At 36.1% G+C, this 17,084-nt stretch overlaps 1 protein-coding gene across 2 annotated transcripts; it reads left to right on the top strand.

Moving 5' to 3' along the window:
• The first annotated feature begins 670 nt into the window (after positions 1–670).
• Positions 671–14,108, top strand: fndc4b (fibronectin type III domain containing 4b). 2 transcript variants are annotated; one of them, XM_067368289.1, is made up of 6 exons: positions 671–1,248; positions 3,609–3,724; positions 3,864–4,068; positions 8,247–8,336; positions 9,021–9,157; positions 13,847–14,108. In XM_067368289.1, the coding sequence occupies exons 1-6, from the start codon at positions 1,176–1,178 to the stop codon at positions 13,886–13,888; spliced, it is 663 nt and encodes a 220-aa protein (XP_067224390.1). In that variant the 5' UTR covers positions 671–1,175; the 3' UTR covers positions 13,889–14,108. The 2 variants fall into 2 exon arrangements, with proteins under 2 accessions (XP_067224390.1, XP_067224389.1); XM_067368288.1 differs by lacking the exon at positions 13,847–14,108 and having other exon boundaries at positions 9,021–11,137.
• The last annotated feature ends 2,976 nt before the right edge of the window (positions 14,109–17,084 follow it).

The raw sequence follows: 17,084 nt of genomic DNA, 5'->3' as shown, positions 1-17,084 counted from the left end.
TTCAAGTTTGATTTCATGGGGTCTTTAAGAATATGTTGTTGGATGTTGGTTTAAAAACAAAACCTACTGTACTGAGTGCACTTTTTCTGTCAAACACATAAAATTAGATTTATGAAATCACTGTGGATTGTCACTAATTTTGACCAACTAAGTCACGTTTAATTGGAATTAATTTGCATAATTTTCTTAGGCCCAGCAGAGGAAATCAGCTAAATACCTATATACCCAGCCATTTTTATTTTATTTTTATTTATATTTTTGTCCACATATTCTGTTCTATCTAAAATTCTTGTGAATTCTTAAAAGAATTCCTTTTTGACCCACCATTATTGATCATTTCTATTCTGTAATATTGAATTCTATTCTATTTATACATCCGATGTGAAAATTTTCAAGTATATTGAATGGTTTGTTATTATTGCTTCAGTTTAGACTATATAAAGTCAAAACTCTGTTCTGCTCAGAGTTCTGGGTTCTATTCTATGTGAGATTCTCCTCATCTTAATGTTTGCCATGGTCTATCGATGGGCAAGTTTGAATGGCGTCGTAAATCGCGTCTAACAAAGCGGGTGAGGGTGTTTTTACTGCATTCATCCCGGTGCAGGTTCGTGCGTCATGCGGCTATAGAAGGTGAATGAGTGACTGCTGAGAATCAATCAGTGACTGGCCACCTGTGGGTCATGTGCCGACGATGCAGCGCTGCTGATGTATTGGTATTCTTAAAGCGTCTTACACGAGCGCATAAAGTGAGAAAGGCGAACGCGAGCTTTGTGATGGACGCCATGCGCGCTTACGCGTTACAGTAGACGAGCATGTAACTGGTGGCGAGGCTGACGATCCGCGAGTTCCGTTGTGGTATCGATGAAAGGACATCAAAAGTGTGGTTTCTTTAGCTCTCAAATCACTGAACATAATCGCAAAAGGAAGCGTCTCACTCGCGCTTTCCAGCTGATGCGGATTCGGATGGCAATAGATTGAGGTGCATTGGATATCAGACTGCGAGGATGGTAAAGAAGATGCTACTGGCTTAGATTGTTTATCATCATCTTCGTCATTACAGCGTATCAGTGTTGCAAAGAAAATGCGTATCATGTCATAGTTGGAGTGATGTTAACTTCAGGTTACTTTTCCTTGGAAATTGGCGTCACTCATCTGGAATAACTCTTGAGGAAGATATGATTCACCTAGTCACTTTTATGAGCCTTGTTCTGTCTCTGTTTGGATGCCACATCTGCTTTGCAGGGGCGAGTAAGTAAACTTATTTTCCTTCTGTCAAATGAATGTCCTACAGCATGATGATAATAAAGATCAAACGCAGCGTGTATCTCTCTATACTTGTGCGTTGATGTGTTGATCATGACTACAGTCTATAAGCGTGCTGTTATATAATCCTTTTCAGTGTTTTTTTTTTTCCCTTCCCGAGCCAGCGGAGGAAGACATTAAGGAAATTGCCTTTTACCCTGTTAGTCGTTGTTTTTGATTTAATGGGCCAATGCTGAGAGAATGACCTGTGCTAGAGCATGTCAAATCATGACATTTAAGTGCCAGTGCAATAGGTAAGAATGATGTATTGTATGTTCTTACAGGGGGATAACGTCTTTAACTACTGCTTTCTTGTATTAAAAATGATTTGATTCATCTATGATATTTGTTTCTTAAAACTAATAGATTACAGTCATTGAAGATCTCATTTTGCACACCCTTCGATGCACTAAAAGTCATTTAAAGTGCTGCTGCTGCCAAACCTTACATCAAACTTCACAGTTAATTGAAATACTGGCAGCTCTCTCAATGCATTTATTGTTAATTAGACAATCTTACCAGAAAGAGATTGGTTTCTAGTTTGATGTATGTTCATGAAGCATTGACCATTCGCACATTACATTGAGCTGAATTTCTCTTTTCTTGGCAAATAACAAGATAAAAGGATGAGTGCGGTTACTCATCCCTCTGACGCAATGTTTGCTTTCTTGCTGAGCTCTGTGAATGTGTTTGATCCTAAAACACTGGCTGAATTGGCCTGCCAGGCCAGTAGTCGTGGTATTATTGGGGACTAAATTATTTACACGGGGGTGTTTAGCTTTGAAATGTAAGATTGGGTTTAGTGTACTGCTGTTATAGTATGGCTCTCTTATGGCATTTTGAGCTTTTTTTTTCTTTCTATTTTTAAGTGTATATTTGCATTTATAATCTATGCACTTTTTAAACCTGTTTTTTCAAACTGAAAATGTTTAATGTGCATATTAACAAAAAAAGTATTTAATAGATGTTAATATGTTGTTGTTGTTTTTTTTTTGTTTTTGTTTTTTTTGCTCCTGGATGTAACATTAGCAATATAGATTTTTTTTTTTTTTTTTTTTTTTTTTAAATGCACAAGTAGGTCATCTTAGTAATTTAATTGTATTTGATCTATACCTCTTGAAGTAATATATGCCAATATATGCATGAGCTTTGCTTCAAAAGCATACTTAAGACAATAAAGATGTCTGTACCATTGGATGTGCATGGACTTATAGTATAAAAGCTGATGGTTCACAGGGATACAGGTTAAAGTCTGACATAATATGACATTATTGGATATCCGCAAAATGCCAAAGATTAAACATGTATGTGATATACACTGCAAATTGCAGTAAACAAGTCTTGTTCTGTTTTCCCCATTTTTCTGTCATTTTTTGTGTCTGTGTGTGGTCTTTTTGTGCAATATAATGTTCTTTTTTGATTTTATATACACCTATAAAATGAATGTGCAGGAGTTATTTCTACCTTATCTGACCTTTACAGCATCACTGTTTATTGGCAACATCAGGTTGATTCAGACTTAAGTAATGACTGTAGCACATTTCTAATATATCTGAGTCAAAGATATATGATTGTCAAGACAAGGCATATATATTTGTATAGTGCTTTTCACAATACAAATAGTATCAAAGCATATTTGCAGTTAGTTATATTGTAGCAGAAAGTCATGATGTAGGGTTTACAATGTTTACAAAGTCCCAATTCAGCAAAAACGTGATTAAAGGCATGTATTCACAATGCATTTGTCTTTAAATTCTCTAGACTTTCATTTTTATATTAAGAATATGTTTTTGGGTGTTGGTTAAAACACAAAACTTATCGCATGTCCTTTTTCTGTTGAACAGATTTTTCACCCCGACACATAAAATCAGATATTTGGTGAAGCACTGTGGATTGTCAGTAATTTTGACCAACTGAGTCACGCTTGTCCCATTTAAAAAGATTTAAAATTGGAATTAATTTGCATAATGTCCCAGCAGAGTGAATCAGCTGAATACAGAAGTGTTGCATATTTATGAACTGCATTATTGTAGTTCTTCATTGAGTCAGAGTCAAATTGGTCCTTGGACGGCTTGGGGAAGCGGAGACCGAATGAATCTATAAATACTACAGAGCATCTCAAAATACCTTGCAAACATCATTCTTTTGCATACAACAGTAACGTGTTTAATATAATCTTTCTGAATGTGACATTCATGGAGCCTGAATCTTTTATTGAATATTTCAGTATTTAAGTTGTATATGTTTGAGTGCAGCAGAGGGTTGTGCTAAGAAATGATTCATGCTGGTGACTTGTGTTTTTACAGACCGCCCTGCTGCTCCTGTCAATGTCTCTGTTACTCACCTGCGGGCGGATTCGGCCACCGTGTCCTGGAATATTCCGGAGGGAGAGACCGTAATTGGCTTTGCCATCTCACAGCAGGTCAAACAAAGTTATTACTATGAGATGCAGCCCTACGGGCATTATTACAATTCATTAAAACAAAGTCTGACATTTTAATAGCTGCAATATATTTAGCTTCTGCTGAATCTTTAAACATGTGTATGTGCATGTGTTTTAGCGTCAGGACGGGTTGATGCAGCGTTTCATTCGTGAGGTGAACACGACCAGTCATGCTTGTATACTTTGGGATCTGGATGAAGACACAGACTATATTATCCAGGTCCAGTCCGTCGGACTGTATGGAGAGAGTCTGGCCAGCAAAAAGATTCACTTCAGGACGCTTAAAAAGTCTGAACATTTTCAATCCACCATGATGGATCAAGGTAAACATGCCTGTTGGATAAGCATTTGTACAATGTCATTCATTTAATAATGCACATTTCATGTTTTTTGTGGATTTATTCTGAAGTGAAAGTATTTCACAAAGTATTTAAGTACTTTTTGTCATCATTTACACCAATAAAAAAAATGGTATATAAATTGCTAGTAAATTTTACTAATAATACACAAACTTAAAAATTTGAGGTAAAAAGACTGAAATGTTATTTTCTTGTATAACAATCCAATAATCTTTGTTTTATTTTTCAACTTTTTTTTGAAGGTGGTGTTTTTTTTTTTTTTTTTTTTTAGCATACGATGAGCTCAAAGCTCATAGACATACAAAGTTCTGTCATGAAACTCCAGAAGGCACAAGCTGATTGAGTCCTTAACTCAATCTGCTTGTAATCACATCATTCATAGTTCTCAGGGGCGGACTGGGGCTAAAACGTTGCCCTGGACATTCAGGCACTGAATGGCCCGCTACACCCGGTCCAACAACACTCTATACCATAAACCTACCAGCTCATTATGCACAGAGCACCACTTGCTAACATAAAAATATAATACAATAAAGAAATATAAATGCAATTTATTTTTTAATTGAAATGCTAATCATTAACATTAATAAATGACTGGCATACTTCTACTTCTTTACATTTATAATTTGTTTTTCCTGGTGTACATGGCATATAGTAAATAATTTTGAAGAATTTCTCCCTTTTGAATGGGAACTCACACTGCAGCCCCTAGATGGCACTATGGGGAATGCCTCCAGCATGACTGGTGTTTAAAGCATGAGTCTAAATACGACAATGAACTTGACATTGGCACTAATAATAACAAGAAACATTATTAATAATTGAGCACAAATAATAAATGATGATAATTAAGCAGCAAATCAGCATATTAGAATGATTTCTGAAGGATCATGTGACACTGAAGACTGGAGTAATGATGCTGAAAATTCAGCTTTGATCACAGGAATAAATTATAATGCAAAATAAATGCAAAACAGTTATTTTAAAATGTAATATTTCATAATATTAGTGTTTTTATTTTGATCAAATCCAGCCACCTTCTTTCAAAAACATTTTAAAGGTGCCATCGAACATTTTTTTACAAGATGAAATATAAGTCTAAGGTGTCCCCTGAATGTGTCTGTGAAGTTTCAGCTCAAAATACCCCATAGATTTTTATTTTTTTTTATAATTTTTTTTAACTGCCTATTTTGGGGCATAATTAGAAATGCACCGATTCAGGCTGCGGCCCCTTTAATTGCTCGCGCTCTCCACCCCCTCCCGAGCTCTCGACTCTTTACAAAGTGTTCGTCATGCATGCTGCATGCATACATCGGATTATGTGAGTATTGTATTTATTTGGATGTTTACATTTGATTCTGAATGAGTTTGATGGTGCTCCCTGGCTAACGGCTAATGCTACACTGTTGGAGAGATTTATAAAGAATGAAGTTGTGTTTATGAATTATACAGACTGCAAGTGTTTAATAATGAAAATAATGACGGCTCTTGTCTCCGTGAATACAGTAATAAACGAGGGTAACTTTAACCACATTTAACAGTACATTAGCAACATGGTAACAAAACATTTAGAAAGACAGTTTACAAATATCACTAAAAATATCATAATATCATGGATCATGTCAGTTATCACTCCATCCGCCATTTTTCTCAATGTTCTTGCTTGCTTATCTAGTCTGATGATTCAGCTGTGCACAGATCCAGACGTTAATACTGGCTGCCCTTGTGTAATGCCTTGAACATGAGCTGGTATATGCAAATATTGGGGGCATACATATTAATGATCCTGACTGTTACGTAACAGTCGGTGTTATGTTGAGATTTGCCTGTTCTTCGAAGGTCTTTTAAACAAATAAGATTTATATAAGGAGGAAACAATGGAGTTTGAGACTCACTATATGTCATTTCCATGTACTGAACTCTTGTTATTCAACTATGCCAAGGTAAATTAAATTTAATTCTAGGGCACCTTTAAAGAGTCTTAATTATTTCAAAGTTTTGACCACCAGTGTGTATATTTAGCTATATATGTAATATTTAGCTAATAATGCAATCTGAGAACCGTTAATGTTGTAAAACTGTATACAACGGATACATTAGATTCTCACAAACAAATGAGCCTGCATCCAAAGTATGTTTTTCAAAATAGTACAGCAGTTTAGTTATAATGTCCAAACAGACAGTGCTGTCAGATTTTGTGGTGTCTTGAGAGCCATATTTTCCAGACATTGCCACTGTAGTAGACAGACACAACTTTTAGCCAATGCCAAGACGATCCGACAAGACATTCTGTTTATCTTCCGATGCCAAGTTCAGTGGCTGGAATTAGCTGAGGTTACGTGATGGCTGACAGATAGCAGAAAAACGGCTAGTGGTGACAGCAGCAGCAATCCACCTGTCACTCATGCCCTTAATTATGCAGAACTTTAAGTCTTAATTTAAACAGATGAGTTATAAAAAAAAAATACCCCCTCACAGTTGTCATGAAGGGTAAAATTAGCTATATAGACCAAAACCACTTTTTGTACCATGCTGTAAACATTTTTTTTTTTTTTTTTCTGCTGTAAAGTTGGGCATATTAATATGGGTGATCTATGGTATTGACTCCCTTTTGGATCCTGTCTCTAGTGGCCAAATGATGAATTGCAGTTTAAGTCACTTCCATGTTGGCTTCAAAAGAAAGAACAGAAGGTTGCCGCTTGGATTTACCCACTGGTGTCAAAAGTATTCACATTCATTACTCAAGTAGAAGTATAGATAATAGAGTTTAAAAATACTTCTGTAGAAGTTGAAGTATCAACTCAAGCTTTTTACTCAAGTAAAAGTGTAAAAGTACTGGTTTCAAAACTACTTAAAGGGTTAGTTCACCCTCATGTCGTTCCAAACCTGTAAGACCTCCAGATCTTCGGAACACAGTTTAAGAAATTTTAGATTTAGTCTGAGAGCTTTCTGTCCCTCTATTGAAAGTGTTTGTACGGTAGACTGTCCATGTCCAGAAAGGTAATAAAAACATCATCAAAGTAGTCCATGTAACATCAGAGGGTCAGTTAGAATTTGTTGAAGCATCGAAAAAAATTTTGGTCCAAAAATAACAAAAACTACGACTTTATTCAGCATTGTCTTCTCTTCCAGAATCCAGTCCATTGAACCCTTTCATCTGTCGCCGTAGTTGTTTTTGGCGATTAGGACATCTGCGACATTTTGAAGCATCGAAAATACATTTTGGTCCAAAAACAACAAAAACTATGACTTTATTCGCGTTCATGACTCCGCTTCTTTTTCTTCTTTACTGTTATACGGCGGTTGGCATCCTGCTTACCGGTGCATTACCACCCCCTTCTGCTCCGGAGTGTGGTTCACGACTCCGTAGTGATCCTGGAAGGATAGGTTACATAAACTTAATTCTTTATATATATTTACGTAGCAATCGGCTGGCCCACATTGTACAGCAGCCCACTAGGAAAACTCACAGTGCTCCAGATGGCCAGTCCGCCCCTGTCAGCTCCTGCTGTAACAGTAGCTAGTGAGCTCACTGCTCAACCTTCAAATACTTGGTCAGCATTTGCTGTAGCAGTTGCAGCGCATTTACAGAAACCCTTCCCCAGCTCCACCTGTATAGATCTGCTACGGGTAATTAATGTATGCTATATTGTACAGTAGCAGCATGTCTTACTTGCTCACATCAGTGTGTTGTGTATGTATTGGCAGTAGCAAGTCCTTTACTTGCTCTGCAGCAGTGTAGCAGATCTATTCCACCAAGACCAAACATATCAACATTGTCATATCCATTACCATACCAAACACTCCCAGAGTTTTCATGACCAACTAAAAGCCACAAAACTTTCTAAATCAGTAGTTCCCAACCACGTTCCTGGAGGCCCCCCAAAACTGCATATTTTGTATCTCTCCTTTGTCTGACACACCCATTTCAGGTCTTGCAGTCTCTACTAATGAGCTGAATCAGGTGTGTTTGATAAAGGAGACATGGAAAACAAGTAGTGGGGGGCCTCCAGGAATGTAGTTGGGAACCACTGTTCTAAATAATTTCACAAGTTTGTTAATAAATAACATCATTAATTCTAAAATTTCCTCAATGATCTATTAAATCCTCTAACATGTTGTTGTCTTGTTTACCTGATCAGATGACCCTGCGGTTGAGGGTTTAGACATTTCCAGACACCTTCAGACAGGAGAGATACTAATCATTATGACTGTACTACTAATGTGGGCAGGTAAAGTATAATAATATAATATAATTATAATCATGTTAAAAATATTCTGGTTGCAATGACATTTGTGATATTATTTACCAAAGGAAATCATTTGTCCCTCCACTTAACCCTGTAAAGCCTAATACATCTATTATACATAATACAAGAATATGGAGCTCATACTTTGAAGGAAAAACATCTCAATATTATTCAGAGGCTCAAACTGGAGAAAAAAAAAAAAAGCAAAAATATGCAATTTGGTGCAGTTGCTGATATTTATATGGCCAAAGAGTACAGTAAGATGAAATTCTGTTTGTAGTTTATAGTGTTAAATCAATGAGATCCACACCTATTCTTGTTGAATTTATAAAAATCAGCAAAGTTCTGTCCATGCTTTTAATTTAGAGGCCTTTTTGTGTTTCAAATATGAAACGGGCTTTACAGGGTTAGAAAAAGTTTTTAATACAGAGTTTCAAACCTATAGCAATATTTTAAACTCTCTGTTCTGCATTTAAATGTTACAATTTGGCATCAGTGAAATATTTTCCTAAGTATTGCTTTGTATTTGTTTTTTACAGTGACCTTAAGAAAACTTTTGTCCTTTCAAACTCAATTGTGATATCCAGATGGAAGATAGTGTTTTGTTTTAATTAAACATATCAGATCTGCGTCCCCGTAATCAAACTGATCTCTGTCTTGCTGCAGCGGTGATTGTGCTCTTCTGTAAGCAGTATGATATCATCAAAGACAACGATTCCAACAACCACAGTAAAGAGAAAAGCAAGCCGCTGTCTGGCCAAAGTACTCCAGAGTACCATAACGGAGGCCTGCTGGGCAGCAAGGTGAGACCTTCACCACTGACCAACACTGTGGCTTTCACTGTGGTCAGTGTTGCCAGGGTCGCGGTTTTTCACAGTTGGGCTATTTTGAAAATGCAGTCATGGGACAATTTACAGAGCTGCGGTTGCTTTTTTTTTTTTGGCTACTTATATAATGTACTGCGGCGCCAAATGTTTAGATGTGAAGATGTATACAATCTATGATGTTAAAGAATTTGGGAAGTACACAGACAATGTGTTTCAAGTCAAGTCAAGTCACCTTTATTTATATAACGCTTTTTACAATGTAGATTCTGTCAAAGCAGCTTTACATTGATAACTGGTACATCATTTTGGCTGCACAGCAGCTCTTAAAGAAAATGGTGTCAATGCAGGCAGATCAAAGCACTGTTGAATATCAAATGTCAAGTGTTCCCAACTAGGCAAGCCAAAGGCAACAGCAGCAAGGAACCCAAACTCCAACAGGTGACATCAGGTGGCAAACAAGTGGCAAATGGTTGTTAAAATGGAGAGAAAAAAAACCTTGGGAGAAACCAGGCTTAGTCGGGGGGCCAGTTGTCCTCTGGCAAACAGTGCTTTGTTACGATTCAGGTTGCTATCAAAAGTCCAATAGGATCGCAACATTCAAAGTATTTATTTCAGTTCCATCCACAAAACACAAACACTCTCACTTAACACAAAAACTCTCTTATATACAAAGCATTTAAATCTGCTAAATCTTGAATCTGCTAAATACGACTATAAGGCATCATGAACATCATGATTTTCTGTAAAGCTGCTTTGAAACAATGTATTGTAGAAAAGCGCTATAAAAACCCAAAATTTGACTTGTCTTTTATGGAAGGCTATGTCTGCTTATCACTTTGTGACCGTGTCATTCATATTCATAGCTTACATTTTAAATTTATTATTCAAAGACAGAGTAAAAGAAGATTTAAAAGTACTGAAGAGAAAGAAAATACAGATTGAATAATTAAATATTGCACATATAAACATGTCTAGCTAAAATCATCTAAATAAGATTCAAAACATGGAATAAACAAAATCAAAACCTTTATTTTAAGGCCCATTATGGGAATCCCGCAGCTGTCAACTGTTATTGGACAGGGGGAAATTGGGCTAGTTGTCATTCCTTTGGGGTTTTCATCTGGAAATTTTTCTAGAACCCTGACTGGTTGGTTTCCAGTGAAATACTGCATTATCTACACCAGTGATTTCCAACCGGGGGTGCGTGTACCCTAGGGGGTATGTAAACAGGTTCCAGGGGGGCAGGGGCATAGTTTGTGGGGGTGGCAATATTCAAAGCCAATACAATACAACCATACCAACGTTCAACCCCCCCAAAGTTGAAACCAAATCTACGCCCTTGCAGGGGGGTGCGCAAAAAGATTTAAACTTGTTTGGTTTGTTCTGCATATAGGCATGCCAGGAACGCAGTCAGTCGCCCCAGCATTACCACAACCTGGCGCATTAGTCACTGAAAATGTGTCCATTTACAATCTGATTTTGCAGCGTTTAGTATTGTCACAGGCATGTCTATTGAAAGTAATGGCCAATCAGGTGTGTTTAAGTTACCGGTTGTAAGTCCTACATGCTGACAAAACTAACCCATTATAACAAAGCATAGATGCATTGTAAATGAGAGATTTATTCGTTTTATTTAGTTAGATTCATTGATTAAAACGCGAGTTTCGCAAATTGTGCCAAAATCGGTGACCTTGCGCTGAACTGACAGCTCCAGTGATTGATATAGAGAAAGCTTGTTGCTCCCTTTCTGTATAATTCATTGGCAATTTGAAGAAGTTGTTTATCATGAGACTTTGTGACTTTTTCTACTTCAGAGTTTTAAAAAGTGTTAAACTTTGATAAAATTGTTTTTTTTTTTTTTTTTTTTTTTTTTTAAATAGTGGTTTTATAATGTCTAAATATAAATTAAAAAGCAAAAGGTGTGGAAAAAAAACTATTAGAAACTGGTCATAAGTGCTCCTCTGCTGCCACCTACTGGTTACAGTGGTAGTTTCATGTATTTTTTATTTTTAAATAAGTGTTTGGTTTTTCATCAAGTTGTATTTAAAATATTAAAATTTTAAATGTGTATTTTGTCCAGTCTTTTTTACCCACAACATTGATTCTTTGGTTTAGTGTTGATGAAGGGGTACTTGAGCCTTATTGATGGGGTTGTGGGGTCACTTAAGTTTGGGAACCACCGATCTATACTACTGTTCAAAGTTACCTACTGACCCCAAACTTTTGAATGGTAGCATATAAGTATAGAGTATATTTTTTTAATAACACTTTATAATAAGTATATAGTAATGAAGTACTAACAAATAATTTGCAACCTATTAGTTTATAGTTAATTCAAAGCTTATACATTGAAGTGTCTAAATTGGTAATATATTAATAGCCTATATACTGTAAAAATAGTGAGTTCTTTATTCAATGCCACTGTAATTTACAAATTGTTTAATTAGCTTGTATGTTAAGAGTTGGATAATGTTTTTTTTTTTTCAAAGTGTTACCCATTTGTATGCATTCAGCAAATATTATTCAGATAAAATTATGCATTTAATTCAGTGTTATGTAAATACTATGTCTTTACTCTTAGTAGCCTGATCAAATAAGTCATATAGAGATATTATACCACACCTTAAAGGCACTGTATGTTAATTTCGCCAGGTCGTTTATTCAGAACAATAATAAAGGAGTAGCTTGATGATGACGTGAATGAGTGCGGAATCCTGGGAGTTGTCATCTTCACCTCTGTAGCTGATGGAAAGCAATCCAACGGCAATCAGGCAGAAATCATGTTAATGGATGAGATAATACATTCAAGTTTTATTAACTTTACTGTGGTATGAAGCAGAGTGGGGCCGAGAGCCGTGGGAGCGGTCTCAAGCTCCATGGAGTTTTTATTATGCTTATGCCTCAGTCAGCCACTGCTGCTCCTTTGGCTTTGTTTATTTTATGATTAAAGTTACATTTAACATTTGCCGTTTCCACCTCCTCCTTCCCCGAACTTTGTTACGGTTACGTTTGATAACTTAAAATCATTTTATTTCATTCTAATGAAACAACCGCAAGTGCTGAATTACTACAAATAAAGCTCTTTCTGATTCTGCTATGTTAGCCACGTGACAAAATAGCATTGTCTCTGAGTACAAACATATTACTTGTGATAAATCAAAAAAACAAGAGATTCAAACAATATGACTAACCGTATTGAGATCTAACAATGATTAGTTTTTTGTCGATAAAGCTATCCAAACAGTTTCTCACCTGTCTAAAAAAAACAACTTTAATATTAAGTTTTAACTGGTGGGGCTGGGGGAAGGTCTTGATGAATAAAACATTCATCAAGTCTATAATATTGTGACATTCAGACCAGGCCAGTTGCTTTGGTCAATCACCATTTTAATCACATTTTCTATAGTAAACCATATTCACAATCACTCCCTAAAATTGGGGATGTTAGAAAGTTTGATTGTTTCTATTTATTTACAAATAATTTAAAATGTATTAAAATGCCTACATAAAATGCATATTTACTTTCAAGTTGAAAAATTATTAATTTGTAAAACAATATCGTAGCATTTTTTTAGTCGCAAGCTACGCCCATGCATTAAATAATGCATTAAACTTAAGCAGCGCACACACTTAACGATTGTAAGGCCGATTATGAATGCAAACTGATACGAATGACTGATCGCGCTCAAACGTGACCAGTCTGCAAATACAGTCGGTGTTCAAATTCCACGTGCATTTAAATGTGCTTTAGACGAAGGAAACAATCGCTGTGTGTTGAGCTCAGTCTTAGAATGTTTTAGCTAATCTTTAAATGTGTGCCCGGCTTAAAGGGTCACGCAAACATGTAAAAAAAAATTGTCATAATTTACTCACCCTCATGTCATTACAAACCCACAAGACTTTTGTTTATATTCGAAACACAACTGAAGACATTTGAATGAAATTTGAGAGATTTCTGTCCCTCCATTGACAGCTACACAACTACCACTTCAAAAAGTTCATATAAACATTGATCAGCAAACATAAACAGAAGCTTAACCGTATTTGCTTGATGCGTAAGAACAAACCTCATTGGTTCTTGCAGAAGCTCAAACGTGCTGTGTAACACACGAGAACAAACCTTATTGTTCTCAATTCCATTTACCATATCTTTTTGAAGCGTGAAAGTGGTGATCAGATTTCTTTCAGAATATCTTCACTTGTGTTTCGAATATGAAAAACTTGCGTGTTTGGAACGACATGAGGGTGAGTTATTTATGACAGAATTTTGATTTTTGGGTGAACTAACCCTTTAACTAACTATTCAATTTGTTACAATACATTTGTACACAGTACATATAATAAAATACTAAAATACGTTTCATTGTTGGTTCATGTCAGCTCAGGTCCACTGAATAATATTAACAGATAAAACTTTAAATTTGAATAATGTATTAGTAAATGTAGAAATGAACTAAGATTGTTAAATGCTATATTAATATGTAATCTTATTTGTAAAGTGTTATGAAAAATTCACATACTGAATACTGTAAAAATAGTAATGCAGTATAGTAGGCCTATTATTGTTAGTGCAGTTCAACTATAAAGAAATTCTTGCCTCAGCATTTCATTAATTTTTTTTTTTTTTTTTTTCTAATCTCTGACCATTTTTTTACTCTTTTGTAGTTCCAAAGGACATCATCCTCCGTTAGCATCATCAAGGTTTAACCAAGGCCTCATCATGAAACCTGGTCTGTCATCAGACCCGTCGGCGGATATCAGCTCATCTTCTGATATTCAAGACAAGCATTAAAGGCAATAGTATCGTAAACCTCTCAGCTCCCTCAGCCAAATCGGGAATTGTAAGGTAGTATACGGGTATTCAGTAGTATACTCCAATAAAGAACAATGTCCTGGACAATGAACATACCTCTTTGCATATTACATAAGCTATAATCACAGGAGGAGCTATTGGTGCTATGAATATGATTGTGGAGTTCAGACATTGGCAGCCAGATACAGTGGTTTAGATGCGTGTCAATGGATTTGTTGCGTGAATGTGTTTCATTGAAATAGGATGAATAATAACAATTATAAATGTGGCATTTCTCATTGATACATGTAAATTATGACAATAATTTCATCGTCAGCCACAAATGTGGCCTAATATTATGCATTAATAATTTCTAACCACAGTGAACTGTATATCAATGGCTTGTTTAATGTTTTAAGTAAGTATTAGCACTGTGTTACTAAATGTTTCACACCCTTGTAAAGTTGATTGTTCAACAGTGGGGTTTACATAAGAACCAGTGCAAGAGTGTCTGTTCATAGAAATAGATTTGTGTGTTTGGCATAGAAATGCCACAAGTAAAGTTTCTATTTTGAGCTTAAGAAGTAATTAGTAGAAGCATACAGTATGTCTACCCTGATATTGTAATGTGCATAGTTAAAAAAAGAATACTTATTTTAATGTTATATTATTTTATTTGTTCACTACGTGAGAAGTTTTGACTCAGTAAATTAGCTACACATAGCTGTAGTTTTGGGCAATAGATAAAGAATGTAGTTTATTTAAATACTGTATTTCACTGCAAAGGTTAGAAGTGGATTTTATTAATATTCTTATTCTCAATCCTACTTTACAATAAAGGGAAAATGGAAAACCATGAGTATTGTCTGTTGGTTCTTAGAGGCAAAAATTTCATGTTATACTAAATTTTATATATGGATTAGTTCCTCATAAGTGTCAGCTAAAAAGCAGGCACAATTGTTGGAGAAAAGAGCCCTGTGAACAAATTTGACAAAGAAATACAAGCAGCGATGAAAGGGCCCTCGCACCCGTGCCACCGCCACCCACAGTGGCTTTAGGAAAACAGAGCACAGTGAGCAATATGGATTTAAGTATATAAATATAGGAGGATTATGTCAGTCATTTGTATTTGCCACACTTCCTGCTACCAGCTGGTGGCGATATAACTATAACTAAATTTTGGCATGTAGATGTTTTTAGGCCAGGACACTTATCAAACATGTGAAGTTTGGGGCAGATCGGACACAACAACTTCTTGTTTCATGACGATAATACACTCCGCTAAGTGTAGCATGATTTAATGAGTTTCTAGCATGTTTGGCACTTCATGGCATATTTAAATGTGTTTCAGGGAGTGAATTAAAGTGTAAAGCATGTAATTTCCTGTTGCCAACAGGTGGCGCTATGACTCACTGAATATTTGCATGTAGATGTCTTCAGGCCAGGACTCTAATAAAACATGTAAAGTTTGGGGCAGATCAGACATTGTATGCCTGAGTTACAGCAACTTGGCCACCATGGATATGCCCTTCAATCTGTAGGAGTTCATTAAAATACAATGTCTGGAAATGGCAAAAACTGCAAACATTTTGCAGAGAAAAGTCAAAATATCTCACTACCTGTTGGGTTTTCAGATTTTGCACCCACAGACTTTTTTGTAGGTAATGGGCTGTTACATGTGTGTACCGAAATTTAATATTTGTACATAAAACACAGTGCAAAGGGCACTTAATTGAAATTTTGTAGGTGGTGCTATTGAGCCATTTTGCCACACCTAATTTTAAAATCGATATCAGACGTAAATTTTCACCACTTCAGACGCGTGTGTAAGGGCGTGTCCGTGGAAGCCTGACAAAATTCGATGTTTCGCCATGAAACAGGAAGTTGTTGTAACTCAGGCATACAATGTCTGATCTGCTCCAAATTTCACAAACTTCCTGGCCTGAACACATCTACATGGCAATATTTAGTTTGTCATAGCGCCACCTGCAAGCAACAGGAAATGACATGTTTTATACTGTGATTAACTCCAGAACAACATCATATTTGGTCAATCTAATCTAAAGGCCTTAGCGATGTTAAATCACAAAGATTTTGAGTTTTCGTTGAAAGGCGTGTCTGTGGAGGCATACAATATCCAACCTGCCCCAAACTTCACATGTGTGATGAGAGTCCTGGCCTAAAGACATCTATATGCCAATATTCAGTTAGTCATAGCACCACCTGCTGGCAACAGGAAATTGCATGTTTTACACTGTAATTCACTCCCTGAAACACATTTAAATATGCCATGAGGTACTAAACATGCTAGAAACATGTTAAATCATGCAACACTTGGCTAAGTGCTAATGTATGTGATAAACACCACAAAAAAGGAAGTTGTTATAACTCAGGCATATCCATATCCAACCTGCCCCAAACTTCACATGTGTGATAAGAGCCCTGAAGACATCTAAATTGTTAGTTCAGTTAGTTCTAGCGCTACCTGTTGGCAACAGGAAATGGCATGCTTTACAGTGTAATTCACTTGCTAAAACACTTTTAAATATGCCATGAAGTAACGTTGCCAAACATGTAAGAAACATGTTAAATCATGCAATATTTGACTAACACAAGTGCTAATGTATGTGATTAACACCAAGAAAAAGGAAGTTGTTGTAACTCAGGCATACAATATCCAACCTGCCCCAAACTTCACGTTTGATACATCTACATGACAAAATTCAGTTATAATAATAGCGTCACCCACTGGCAACAGGAAGTGACGTGTTTAACACTGTGACGCACTATTAGCAACATACTAAAATATGCAATTGAGTACTAAACATGCTGCAAACATTCTAAAACATGCTAGCACCTCTTAGCCGAGTGCTAAAGCATGCTATTATTGTCATGAAACAGGAAGTTGTTGTAACTCAAGCATACACATTTGATAAGTGCCCTGGCATGAAGACATCTACACACCAAAATTTAGTTATAGTCATATCTTCACCAGCTGGTAGCAGGAAGTGTGGCAAATACAAATGACTGACAGAAATTTTATATTATATTTTACATTATATACCTATATTATACTTCAATGCATATTGCCTATCACCGTGCTCTGTTTTC

The sequence above is a fragment of the Chanodichthys erythropterus genome, chromosome 18 (assembly GCF_024489055.1).
Source record: "Chanodichthys erythropterus isolate Z2021 chromosome 18, ASM2448905v1, whole genome shotgun sequence".
Classification (NCBI taxonomy): Eukaryota; Metazoa; Chordata; class Actinopteri; order Cypriniformes; family Xenocyprididae; genus Chanodichthys; species Chanodichthys erythropterus.
This window is presented reverse-complemented; position numbering and strand designations above follow the sequence as displayed.

Excerpts from the sequence above, each read along its gene's own strand:
- fndc4b (XM_067368288.1), top strand. The coding sequence starts at position 1,176 with ATGATTCACCTAGTCACTTTTATGAGCCTTGTTCTGTCTCTGTTTGGA. Across the intron at positions 4,069-8,246 it reads ATCCACCATGATGGATCAAG|ATGACCCTGCGGTTGAGGGT; the intron begins GTAAACATGCCT and ends TTACCTGATCAG. Across the intron at positions 8,337-9,020 it reads TGTACTACTAATGTGGGCAG|CGGTGATTGTGCTCTTCTGT; the intron begins GTAAAGTATAAT and ends GTCTTGCTGCAG.